At 43.3% G+C, this 13,156-nt stretch overlaps 1 protein-coding gene across 10 annotated transcripts in view; it reads left to right on the forward strand.

Moving 5' to 3' along the window:
* Positions 1–13,156, forward strand: part of ANKRD27 (ankyrin repeat domain 27) — a 71,042-nt gene that overhangs the window by 24,655 nt on the left and 33,231 nt on the right. For 8 of the 10 annotated variants that reach the window (XM_083750446.1, XM_083750449.1, XM_083750454.1 and 5 more), the window contains 11 exons: positions 1,448–1,582; positions 2,451–2,561; positions 2,971–3,127; positions 3,803–3,957; positions 4,817–4,876; positions 4,987–5,040; positions 5,121–5,186; positions 5,802–5,878; positions 6,604–6,725; positions 7,467–7,545; positions 9,229–9,361. In XM_083750446.1, the coding sequence (XP_083606572.1) occupies positions 1,448–1,582; positions 2,451–2,561; positions 2,971–3,127; positions 3,803–3,957; positions 4,817–4,876; positions 4,987–5,040; positions 5,121–5,186; positions 5,802–5,878; positions 6,604–6,725; positions 7,467–7,545; positions 9,229–9,361 (1,149 nt within the window). Of the gene's footprint in view, positions 1–1,447; positions 1,583–2,450; positions 2,562–2,970; positions 3,128–3,802; positions 3,958–4,816; positions 4,877–4,986; positions 5,041–5,120; positions 5,187–5,801; positions 5,879–6,603; positions 6,726–7,466; positions 7,546–9,228; positions 9,362–13,156 lie in introns of those variants that run through there. The other 2 variants (XM_083750453.1, XM_083750447.1) reach the window with 2 other exon arrangements.

Here is a 13,156-nt window from a genome sequence, read left to right on the forward strand (position 1 = left end):
AAGGAAAAGTACCTGAATATAAGCCGCTCCATTCCTCATTGCTCCTGGCTGCATACTGGGGGGGGAGGGGAGGCTGCGCTGTGTTGCTGATGGCCTTTCCCCTTCCTTGCTCTCCTGGCCTTGGGGGAGAGGACATGGGACTATGCACAAGGCAGGTGCCTCTTTGCTGTGCTCCTGGCACTGTTTGCCCTGCGCTCCTGGCTGCATACCGTGAGGCTGCGAATACTGTATAAGCCACACTTTCACTTTGTATGGTCAGAATTTGGGGGGAAAGTGAGGCATATATTCAGGCCAATACAGTATGTATTTTTTCATGTTGTAAACTGCCTGGAGCATGGTTTTAACTGTCCCTGGCAAGAAGAGAAATTAAAACTTGAGTATACAATGGAAGCATAGACAAAAGTATGGTGGTCTTCTTGCTTTCCTTTTCGTACTTCATAACCTTCAGCTATATATTGAAGCAGAGCTTAGTGTTTCCTTTATGGTGCAATACGGGAAAGTAATTGGTCTAAACTGTTTCTGATCCATCAGGGGCCAGTGAATAATTAATAAATAAGAATACTAATGATTTTATTTATGAATCATTTCCAATTCAAGTAAAAAGTAGTAAAACAACTGCATATATAAAAACAAAAGGACAATTGCATACTTTATCTCTCTCTCTCTCTCTCTATATATATATATACACATGCAATTTAAAATCCAGCTGGGGATAACAGTCTCTACTGAGAAGACCTTTAAGAAGAGGAAAGTGAATGATTGGTGGATCCCTGGTGTCTGGTGTTATAAAGGGCTGAGTGGGATGGTGGCACCTATTCCAAGGCATAGAAACAAACACCCCTGGTCTCCTGTCACATAGTCTGGAAAACACCCAGGACATTTTGCTGCTTGAGGGGAAAAAAGGATGGGGTGGCACCCGTTCCTGTCCATATGCAGAAACCTACCAAACTGTTGGTTGACTTTCTTCAACACTGGTGATGGGGCAGCTGCCTCCACTGTCCCTGAAGGCAGCAACGCTTAGCTTGGAGGGGGCACAGTGCAGGTTTCTTGGCACACACAGGTTGCATACTGTTCCCTGCCTCCCAACATTTGCTGCCTGAAGCAGTTGCCTCCTCGCTCTGCCTAATAGTAGAGTTGGACCTAAATGCACCTTTTTCTCCAGCCCCCTAGAATTTGACTTTCTTCCATATATAATTCTTCTATATAATTGTGTACATGGAAATAGTGGTACATAACTGAGCAAATGGTTGAGAGGGGTATTGTGGTGCAATCCTATGTAAGCAAGTGCCATTGAGTTCAATAGGGCTTTCTTTGATGTAAGTGCTTATAGGATTGCACCCTATGTCTGTGAGAAGAATGATGGGAAGTGTCTTTCTTCTGGTTACTAATGGTAGCAATTGGGTTTTGACCACAGAGATCTCGATCTCTCTCACTCTCTGCTTTCCAGAAAGTCTCTAAATTGGATACTTGGGGAGTCCATATGGCTGTGTATGATGAAGACCTCTTGAAGAACCCTTTTTATCTAGCTATGCAGAAACGACGTCCTGATCTCTGCAGGAAAGTTGCAGAATTCCACGGAATTGTAAGTAAATTTGATGCCTTCAGAAAATGGGTCCTACAGCTTGGCAGGGAATGAGTTTGGACTTCGGGTTCAGAGGGTCTATTTAACATGCTTTTTGCAGTATCTGACCACACATGTTGCACATATGACAAGAGCATTAGAAAAGTGGAGGCATCTTCAGGAATGGGAGGAGGGTGTTGCTTGATGCCAATTCCTTGTTCTAAATAAAGTTTTGTGTAAACAAAAATTAAAATATGTTTAAAAAGAAAAAGTGGAGGAGCTGTGCATAGTTGTAGAGAGAACACTCAGTGAGGTGCTTTTAAATGGTTGCCACAAGAGTTAGTCCTGTTATGAGAATATCTTTTGATGACTCTACATGGAGAATCCAGAATTTTTAAATCAACAAAGTTCTAGATGGTTTACAATGATACTTGCTTGGTGCAATCTATTCTTCTCTGAATTTGTGTCTGGCTGCCCTTGGAGGAAATACTGGGTGGTGTCCAATGCTACTCCTAGACAGAGTGGACCCATCGAAGTTCATGAACATGATTAACTTAGGTTTGTCAAGTTTAGTAGGTCTACTCTGAGTAGGACTTGGTGGGATACAAAACATTGCGGCAAAGTATTAAGGGTTTGAGATACGAAGTGGTGGCTCTCGTGGCCTCCCACAATATAGCATCATTCCCCCAGCCCACTGCACCTCATTTGTGGTGATTGAAGAGCACCTCCCAATGAGTAATAGCTTCTTGATTTGAACTACATTACTGCCTGATTTCAAAACTTGGGATCTTAAAATAGTGTGATCTGGCAAAATATTAATACTTTTAGGATTTATCCATTTTGTGTGTGTACATGCATGCCCCTGACTCCATGCTTACTACTTCCTTAGGTGCTAGTTCCATGCAAAGGAAGTCTTTCAAGCAGCAGCATCTCAGCTTGCCAGTTTGACTCCTACGTTCTGAAGTCTGTGGAAGAAAACTTTCAAACTGTGAATGGAAAGGTACAAAAAGTGTTTTAAGGACAGGGATCTAGTGCAGTCTTGCATTGAGAGTGGTGGGGGCATCAGCCCACTCTGCAGCCTCATGAAGTTCAGTGGAATAAATGAATTCTAAAGGAATACAACAGTAATGCTTAAGAGCTCAAACAGCGAAGGCTTCTTACTCTAAAACTGATGGACAATCTTGCCCTTCCACCAAACATTTAAAAATCAATTCTGCAATACCATTTCAAAAGCGGAGTAGTGTGTTTTAACTTTTGGATTGCACCTGTCTTGCTTTCGAGAAGCCTTCTTATCTTTCTCAAAATCTGCATGACTAACCACTATTCCTAAATAATTGTTCCGCTTGCGTACTGCTCACGTTGGTATTGATCTTTTTTCATTTGCCTTTCCCTTCCTCCTGTCCCTTTAGGAAGTCTTCATACAAGGAAGCTTGATCATCCTTGGGGCTGGCTTCAGCCCTCGTTGCTCAGTGCCTGTTCTTTTTGAGGAAACTTTCTACAATGAGAGAGAAGAGAGTTTCAGCATCCTTTGTATCGCTCATGCACTAGAAAAAAATGAGAGTGAAGGTAAGTAGTAGTGCTCTTCTCAGCCAGCCCTTGGACTTCAACAAAGCCAACTCTAGGTATTTTGCTGCCTGAGGCAGATGGCAGGAGAGTCCCATTTTCCCTTCTGATGTTCCATTCCATGTACATAATTGGATTGGACTGGCAATTGAAGCTTTTTTCAACACTGGTGACAATGCAATGCCTTCCACCACACTGGAGGGGGCAGCAGACTATATTAGGAGGTACATGGCAGGTACCCAAGAGGGAACAGGCTAGGTGGCTATCACTGCCACTCCACCCTCTGCTGCCTGATGTATCTACCCTACTCTGCCTAATGGTAGGGCCATCCTTGGGCAATAACACTTATTTCAGGACCTTCATATACCATGAGCAGACAGCTTATGTGGTCTAGAAGGCAAGGTCAGAAGCCTTTCATAAGGCGACAAGGATGAGAGCTAGATTACCCTAGCAGGCTTGCATGAAGGATCTTCATCCTGATTATTATTTCCTGGAAGAAATGACTCTTCAGAAGCCAGGAAAAGAGTTAAGAGGTCAGCAATAAATATGGGAGTCCTGGTTTCTTGCCATGACTTTTTGCATCTGGCAACATAAATAAATCAATAAATAAGGAACTGCTGCTAATGCTAGGAGGAACTGCAGATCTTTCTGTGCACTGACAACTGCCCTCCATTTCAGAACAATCCTCAACGCCGTCAAACTCTTACTCCCTGAAAAACGTTGAAGATGTGAGAGAGTTCTTGGGGAGACATGCTGAAAAGTTTGATAAAGCCATTGCATCTTTCCACAGGACTTTCAAGGATCATGACAGGAAAATCCTGCGGCACTACATAGTCAGTATCTCTGTTTTCAGCCTTCCTTAGTCTGTTGCAAATGCCTATTGCAAGAAACTTCCCCTTTCTTAACGCAGGAAGAATGCCTTTTCTGTGCCATGTACGCATAGTCTAAAAAAAAGTACATATTGCTTCAAAAGTTTATGTATATGCAAATCTGTAGCTATATGCAAATCAATGTAGATTAACCCATTTCAGATACCTTTTTAAAAATTGAGTTGCAGCCTTAGTTACTGCTCGCTGCTAGATTACTTCATAAAGAGAATGGCTCAAGTGCAGCTCTAGAATAAATAAAGCACAGTAACCTACTTGATTCAAATGTGCTCTGCACCCACATGAACTAAACCTTTGGAAGATTAATCTGGAACCTGTACCACCTCAAAGAATGCGCTGGCACTCCACCCAGTTAAACAACTTGGACTCTCCTCATGTCTTTCTAAAATGTTCTTCCCCCCACCACCATCCCTGCAAGGGCCCTCTACCTAGACATGTTGACGCAGTGGCCCAGTTAGGATGGCACACTGAACCATAGCTCACAAAGAGTGAGCTGCAGCAAGCTTCAGGTGCTCCCTGTTCCTCTACTTTGACCTCAGTGAGTCCATAAGCTTTGGTTCTGTTTCTGCTTAGCCACAGCTGCTTGTGCCATGGTTTCCAAGTGGTTTTGTGTGAAACAAACCATGAGTTAACCAGACTTTGGACAACGCGACAAGCTGTCGTTAAGTGAAAACTTCTGAGCTCCACCTGGCAGCTATGCTGGTCAGGGGAAGTGGGAGTTTGTAAACTTGAGTCTCTTGTGATTTAATGTGACATCTGAGCCCAGGCTTTTGTGCTCCATAATGTCCTTCTTTTTGGTCTCCAGGATTCTGTAAATGCCCTCTACACCAAATGTATTCAGCAATTATTGAGAGATTCGCACCTTGTGAGTATGAAATGGTTTGTGTGTGTGTGTGTGTGTGTTAAATACAGTTTTCTACCCCTTCCCCAGACAGTGCCTGTTAACATTGCCTTTTCTCTCTCTCGTGTCCTTAGAGGATGCTTGCCAAGCAGGAGCCTCAGATGAATCTGATGAAGCAAGCTGTGGATGTAAGTAGTGGGTTGTTTGTTAGTGGGAATTCCGTAAACTCACGGGCATCTCCGGTTCAATTTATTTATTTGTGTTTCAGATGTATATCCACCATGCTCTATATGACCTGATCTTTAAATATGTGGGGACTATCGAGGCGAGTGAGGTAGGTGTCGCTTTCCCTTGGCCATTCGAATGCCTACTTTTCCAGCGCCAGAATATAAGGTGCTTATCATAGCACTTATGGAAAGGGTAAATTTTGATCAAAAGGCTTTTGCCTCAAGGTGCATGTAGACATTTCTGACCATTGCTTACATGTATTTTAAAGGAAAAACACTTGGACTATCTGTCCTTAACCCCATAGCTCAGTGATAGAGCACCTGTTTTGCATGTAGGAGATGCCATGTTCAATCCCTAGCATCTCCAGTTAGAAAGGAGTAGGTAGAAGGTGCCTGAAAACCTGGAGAATCAAGAGTAGATAATATAGCGCTAGATGGACCAAGCTTGATATACTGAGGCAGCTTCTTATGCTCTATGTACTCGTCTACTGGATGGTGTCTTCGGCCCTCCACCTATTGCTACAATTCCCATCAGACCCAGCAGGCATGGCCAATGGCTAGGAATTCTGGGAGCTGTAGTTCAGCAATGTCTGGAGGGCCAAAGTTCCCCCATACCTGATCTTCAAACGTTCCCCATACCTGATCTTCAAACATCTCAAGATACAGCCAAGAGAGCAGCTTGTTGTGTTTCTAAAATGGCTTCATTTGTATTTGTCAACCAGGATGCAGCTTTCAACAAAATTACAAGAAGCTTACAAGATCTGCAACAGAAGGACCTGGGTATTAAGCCTGAATTCAGGTGCGCTGCATGGAGATGACAATCTTAAAAGCTCCACCAGGTTTTTTTGGGGTGGGTGGGTGGGGGAACCAACAACTTGGGTAAGGGATATATGGCTGCTGCTCAGAGCATCTTGCTCTTTGCATGCTTTGAATCTGTGTACTCTTTGCCGCTTTACCAAAAACAAATATGCAGGTAAGTGGGTTGTTGCCCATATGCCCTTGGTGCTACTGAATGGAGAAGTAGGAAAGGGAGACGATAAGTTCTGCTGTCAGCACGTGTAACTGGAAGGGCTTGACGGCAACGCTGGACTCTAGACAAATCCCAAGGGATAATACTTCTGCGGCAACAGCATATGGAAGAGAGCTTGTAGAACTGCACCCTAGGGCTGTGTGCACAGGAGCTTATCAATATGTTGATAAGCAACACAAGTTTTTTATCAATATGTTTGTGCAGGAGTTCGCTGACTCCTCAGCTTACTTCCTGTATTTGTGGCTTCAGGAGCAGCTGGATCTGGAGATCATAGTAGGCAGCAGTGTCTTATCTCTGTCGTAAAGAGCTTCATCAGAACAGGCTAGACCACCTTCTCTTCTCCCTGGTCATTTGGCAAGCCTGAATTATGCTGAATGTAGGGTTAGAAGTTGGTATGGTTTGAAATAGGTGCCCACATTTCAACAGTCACTGCTGCTGCTCCTCAAGTCTGGTGTATGTGCTAAGTACTCCTTTCTTTTGACCACACTTCACAGCTTCAACATTCCTCGTGCGAAGCGAGAGCTGGGCCAGCTGAATAAGTGCACCTCCCCACAACAGAAGCTCCTCTGTCTGCGCAAAGTGGTTCAAATCATAATGCAGTCTCCTAGCCAAAGAGGTCTGTAACCATGGCAATGTAATAATGGTTTCAATAGATCGCCTCTCTGTGCTTTGAAAAGCCATCTTCATAAGCTTTTAAATGGGTGCATGTGAGCAGAACCTTGAAATGTAACATTCAGGTGCTTGTTTTCAGGTGTTTATTGGTCTGTTCTTGTTTTATCATGTATTTTGTGTCCTTGTTTTGTATTATGTTGTGAACCACCCTGTGATCTGCAGATAAAGAGTGGTATACAAATGTTTACAACAACAACAGTTTTTCTTGTCACTTGGAAATTAGTGCTTTCCCTTGAACTGAGGCATCTGAAATACTTTTCCAGGGTGTATGCCAGGGCTTGTTCTGAGACTCCCCAGTTTGAAAGGGCTAGAATAGAAGGTATAATTCAGACAGTACTTAGACCATTGTCCCTGGCACTTGTTGGGCTGGTCTTTTCTTCCTTTTACCCAGAAAGATGGCTTGAAAATGAGTAAAAGACTTCAAGGAACTGGTTATATCTGTGTAGGATTTTAAATTGAACTACCTTGTGTTTAGGAGTGCCTGCTGTATTTCTTTGTTTCACACAAAGGGCATTCCTTCAAGATGTGCCTGAAGCTTCTGGATTTTAAAACTGCTGCTGATCAATTGTGGTGGCAGCACCTTTAGTCTGCCGAAAGCTTTCTAAACACTGCAGCCCTAATTAGAAGCATTTAGGCACTATCACTAGCATAGAAATGTGACTCCACTTTTTCCTCCCCACTTCAGTTAACATGGAGACCATGTGTGCAGATGACCTTCTCTCAGTCCTGCTGTACCTTCTTGTGAAAACGGAGATTCCAAACTGGTATGTGACAAGTCTCCTTTTGCTCCTGGGTGTTATTTCTCTGCTGCAAGAGCGCTAAACAAGGCAGAGTGCTGAAAGGTTTCTAGCATTGCTTGAAGTCATGGAGTCTGTAAGCTAGGATGGCCATCAGCTGCCAGCTGCCCTCCTCCCCCCGGCCCAATATTGATTGTGTTTCAGGATGCGAAGGGGTCCGGTTTGTGACTCTGGGTAGCTCCACTTATCCAGATGATTGCATAGCTGATTTAAGTGTTTGGTTCCATTTCCAAATGTGATTAAGAAATCACATGTTCCAGTATTGGAGCCAAACCCGCTCCAAATAAATTGGATGCAGAATCTGACTTCAGTCTTAAAACCCAGCCTACATTTGGTTTATGGGATAATTTGAAGTCTGTACTAGCTGTTTACTAGGAAATGACCGTTGCAGTACAGTCCTGTCTCCTGAGCAAAGCCTTAATTGGATGCTTCTGTGTTCTAAGGTTTTATAGCAGAACTGTGAGAAGCATTGTGACTTGCTTTGGACTTGAAATAGTAGCTTGAGTCAAGGACCAAAAACACATATTATCAATTCTCCAATCGAGAGGCATCCTGAGTCAGAAATGTTCAACCTGGTCCTCTTATTGCCATTTGAGTAGAAACTCCTTTTGGGTGTGAATATTTAATATTTTGCTGCTTTTGGAAATCACTTGCCTTGCTTGGACAGCATGTATCACAAATCTGAAATCTCACAGATCTGAAATGTGTGTAGGGTACTAACATCTGTCACAAAATAGACCTCGGTTGTTACATTGGTAAGATGCAACTGGGAACTAAAAATGTAAATACTTCCAGCAGACCTGTTGTATTAGCAACGTGCCATTTCCAGGGATTACATGCATTTAACAAATGTGCTTATGTTTTTGGACGTCAGTTATAACGCAGGGCTGATTTTTTTTTTTTAATCTGCGTGTCTTGAACGTGCACGTGTTGTGTCCTTTTGTAAATGTGTGGCTATTTGAAACAAAGCACTGCACAGCTTGCATCCCAGGACAGGGCCTTGCAATACAAATGGCATGTCTTTTTGTGGTGGTAACCTGCTAGAAAATAAAGCCAAATTGTTTTAATCTGATTTTTTCTTCTCCCCCTCCCCCCCGCCTCCTAAAACCCACCAATATGATTGTACCCATCAGAATGATCCTGGAAAGCTGTAATAAGTGTGATCCCTAGAGTCTTTTTTTTATAGCTTGTCAGTTTTGACTGCCAATCCAAGAATGCCATTTCTGGTTCTGTTGGGGCTGGGAGTTCAATAGTATCAGAGATCAAAACATATCCTGTAATTGGAAGTATGCAGGATCAAACTGCAGAAAAAGTGTGGATTAATAATAACATGTTGTCTTAATGGCTTTCTGTTTATTCAGGAGCCTTTCATGTTCAGCTGTGTGCATTCTGAAAATGGAACAGGCACCCTGCTCTTTCCTCCCTAAATATTGTGCCTGCAAGCACTGAAACCCACTCAGAATAAATTAAACTTGTGGATCATGAGGGGCTCTCTGTGGGAGATAGGATAAATGTTTTGATCTTGTATTAGTGATTGGAAGTTGAGGACCCAATTAGATGTGCATGCAATTTTAAGTGACCTGTCTCAGTCATCTCCACTTCTTGAGTAATGTCTTGGAAGCCTTATATGCTATTTTATTTTCTGTCTAGGATGGCAAACTTGAGTTACATCAAGAACTTCAGGTTTTGCAGCTCAGCAAAGGATGAACTTGGATACTGCCTGACTTCAGTTGAGGCTGCAATAGAATACATCCGTCAAGGAAACCTCTCGGACAGGCCAACAGTAAGTTAATTTAATAGGCATTGTAGCATAAAGTCTGGCTTGATAACTGCAATTTTCAGCAGTTGTGATTGTAATAGCGCCTTCTGGACGTACATCTTATTTGCAACAGTTTACTGTTTGCCTGTGCACATTGCTTAAAGGTCTCTGTAAGCAGACTTGAGCCATTGCTCAAAGGGGCTTGTAAAAGGACAATCTTGAGCCCTGGTAGACTCCTGCTCAGCTTTATTTGAAGGACACGGAGTATGAGCTGTAGATACAATTCCTGCATCTTGTGCCTTATAGCGTGTATGTGCATAAGCACACCCATGCTCTTCTATTCACTCCACCATTTGTCTCCAAGTGTTGGCATATTTAGAAAAGACAATGCCCAAAATTATAGCAGTGGGATACAATTAGATCCCTTTTGTCAGTAAAAAAAATAAATACCATGCTTAACATTTCAGAATTCAGGAAACAGACCTGTAGCATTGCTGAAGCTAAGTAGCTGTTGCCCTCTCCAGGAATTGGCATGGGAGATCACCAGGAGAGCCCTGTAAGAACAGAACATGCACTAAGTAAATGTGGGCAACATCTGCACAAGGCATTGAAAGCACTATTAAGCCACTTTAAACTGTCATGGCTTCTCCCAAGGAATTCTGGGAACTGCTGTTAAGTATCAGGAGTTTTTAGGAGATCTCCTATTCCCCCCCCCCCCCAAGCTGCAATTTCCGTAGTGGGTTAACAATAACTCTCTTCCCAGGGAATTCTGGGAATTGTAGCTCTCTGAGGGGGAATGGGGTGTTCAACAACTCTCGGAACTCTTATCAAACTACAGTTCCCAGGATGCATTTTTTGGGCGAGCCATTATTAAAGTGGTACAATACTGGTTTAAATGTGGGCAATGGATGTGGCCATGAAACAGGTGGAAATGCTGCAGAAATCCTTTGGTCAGCGTAGTTTCCTCGGACTTTATTTTAACCTTCCAAAACTAGGTGCTCCCGCTCTGATCTGGAGGCTGAAGGATGTGAACTTGGTACCACCATGAAACCTGCACCTGATCCAGCTGCCAAGAAATGGAACTTAGCTGCTTAATGGCTCTGTCTGTGGGGCTTGATATAGAAGGGGGTGGGGGCCCTACTGTGGGACACACATCACAAAATCTGCTTTTTAAAATTGTTTTACAGCATTTTTCACTTTGCTCTTTCAGTGGTAAAATCTTTTAAGCAGATTTGTGGCACTTGGCGACTCCTTTTTTATATTAAAAAAAAAGCAAATGTGTATCACAAGTCTTGCTTCCTAACTACTATGTAAAAAAAAGAAAAGAAAAAAGTTTGTGTCCAAAAAGAGGAAGGGGATAAAAATAAAAATAAAAGCCCACATTTATATTTCAGTCTTTGATCTGAAGGAAGTTTGAACTCTTTAATATCAGTTACCCACCTTGTTAACAGAAAAGATTCGGGCAGAGATGTTAAGACTACAGCAACTTGCTATGTTTTGTAAAATAAAAGGCATAAATGAACTTGGATGACAAATGTGTGTGTGTTCTTTAAAGTAAAGCTGCTTTGAAACAACAACAAAAATGCTTTTCTGTCTTTAAAGTTAGTTTGCCTTTTCTTGCTGGCAATTTTACCTAAATACATACCTGGATGCTTCTAAGCTGCTTTTGTGCTGCTAGGTCTCAATAGCTTTTTACTGTCAGACTCTTCATATGGAAGGAGAATCTTCTGACGTTGCACTGACATCTCTTGGTGCAAGATTTCAGACTTAAGTTCTCTCGAGTTTGAAGAATGCAGCTTTACTGTGTGTGGCAGGCAAATTATTTAAGAGACCTTGACTGTGGATTTCTAGACCCAAATTGGACACACTGTCGGGCACACATTTAAACCAAATCAGTTCAGTTACATGGAAAGCAGGGTTGGGGGGCAGCTGGTCTTCTTTCCCATTTGCTAATGGAGTTCAGTGGGATAGGAAAGTGCCTAGGTAAGCCATCAGTAGGGATTTTTAAAGCACTTTTACTGTTTGAATTGGGGTCCCTACTTTCCGTCTTCACAAGAGGGCATACCTGGATTTTAAGTATACAAGAACATGGTGAGCTGCCTTCACTCCCCGCCTCTCCTGATCAAATTATTGGTGTATCTAGCTTCAGTGTGATAGCAACTCTTAGGTTCGAGATGGGAGTCTTCGCAAGCCCTATGAAGAGATGCTGGGATTGAGCCTGGGCCTTCCTATCCCATGCAATGCATGTGCTCTGCCACTGAGCTATGGCCCTCCTTCACAGATGTATGCTGCCGTGATGTTTAGTACCCTGCCTGCTGGATACAGTGTTAATCCCCCAGCTCCTGTCACTGTTTTGTGACATCAATTGCCTTTTCTCTGAGGCACTCGTAGAAAATTGTCCTAGGCAGACCAGTCAGTGCTTATCCCTATTGCTGAAGTGCAACTTGAAACACTGCTCTCTAGCATGCCACCTTCACGAGAGTGAAAAAGGAAAGTGTTGACGCTTAACACTTGGAAAAAAATCTCTTTAAAACTGCCTGGCAGATCCCTTTGAAAGAAGCCACCAGCAGGGCCTTTCCTCCTCAGTACCCACTGCAGTCTAGAGCTACAGTGTGCAAGCTGTAAATTCAGGCATGTGGGCAATGGGAACAGCAGCAGTTCCAATGGCTAAATAGTACACGGATTGGCTTAATACAGAGTCAGAACACCAGTCTGCCTAGACCAGCATTGTCTTCAAGGACTGGCAGTGCCTCCCTGGGGTTTCAGGCAGATTTGGGAATCCCTCCGAGTCCTACCTGCAGGTGCTACTGGGGACTGAACCTGGGCCTTCTGCATGCCAAGCAAGGACTCGGCCACTGAGCTACGGCAAACCTGGGTCATATGTACAATAGTTTATGTGGGTTGCATAATCCCAGGCATAAATGTGGCAATCTCAGGGGCACTTGAGTCTTGTTTGGAAATCTGAAGCCACGTGCCCTTGCTCTTCAGCATGTGGCATCGTAGGACAGTGTCTTCTAAGTACATCAATTGCGCAAGGATGGCTTGCTGTGGAGAACAAGCAGGAGTCCTCCAGCATTAATGTTTAAATCACTAATAATTATCCTGTTCCAATTTCTTCAATAATATTCTGTATTGGGAGTGCTCCTCTTGAAATTATAAATGCTCCATCAAGAAAACATTGAAGCCTCTACCAGAGCAAATAGCAATAAGCATTTAAAGTAAAGCTTTAAATAATCCAGTGGCAGCTGTACAGAATCCCTGAAATTACAGGTATCTCTGCCCTAGTGCAGGAGCCAGAGCATTGGGTTCCATCACCCTAGCAGAACCCACAGCTGATGCCTGCTCCACCCTTCTCCCCTACTTTTTTTTTCTTCCTAGGCATACAGTGCCAGATGATGTGATCAAGGCATCCTTTTAATTTCTACTGTGCCCCAGGTCATGTTCTGCAGCATTGTGGGAAACAAAAGAGTAGTTAGATCCTGCTGTCAAGTGCTGGTACCAAAGCCAGGTAAAACCTCTTAGAGCCCACTACCAGCAGAGGCAGTCCAAGAGAGGACCATTTGCTCAAGGTCCCCTCAAATCTGAGAAGAGCAGTACGAGTCCCTCACCTGCTTGTTGGAGGGAGAAATTGGTGGGGGCAGTGGAGTGTGCTCTTTGGAAGGAAGAACTGGTTAGGACCATGAACAGGAGTGTCCCTTGTTGGAGGAAAGAAACATTGCCTCTCATATAGCAGGTCCCAATTGTGTGTATATCACCAGTATGTTCGATATGATGCTAACCTGGTGGCTAGTTGAACAACTCCCATCAGGCCCAGCCAGC

The sequence above is a fragment of the Podarcis gaigeae genome (genome assembly GCF_964106915.1).
Source record: "Podarcis gaigeae genome assembly, chromosome: 8".
NCBI classification, from domain to species: domain Eukaryota; kingdom Metazoa; phylum Chordata; class Lepidosauria; order Squamata; family Lacertidae; genus Podarcis; species Podarcis gaigeae.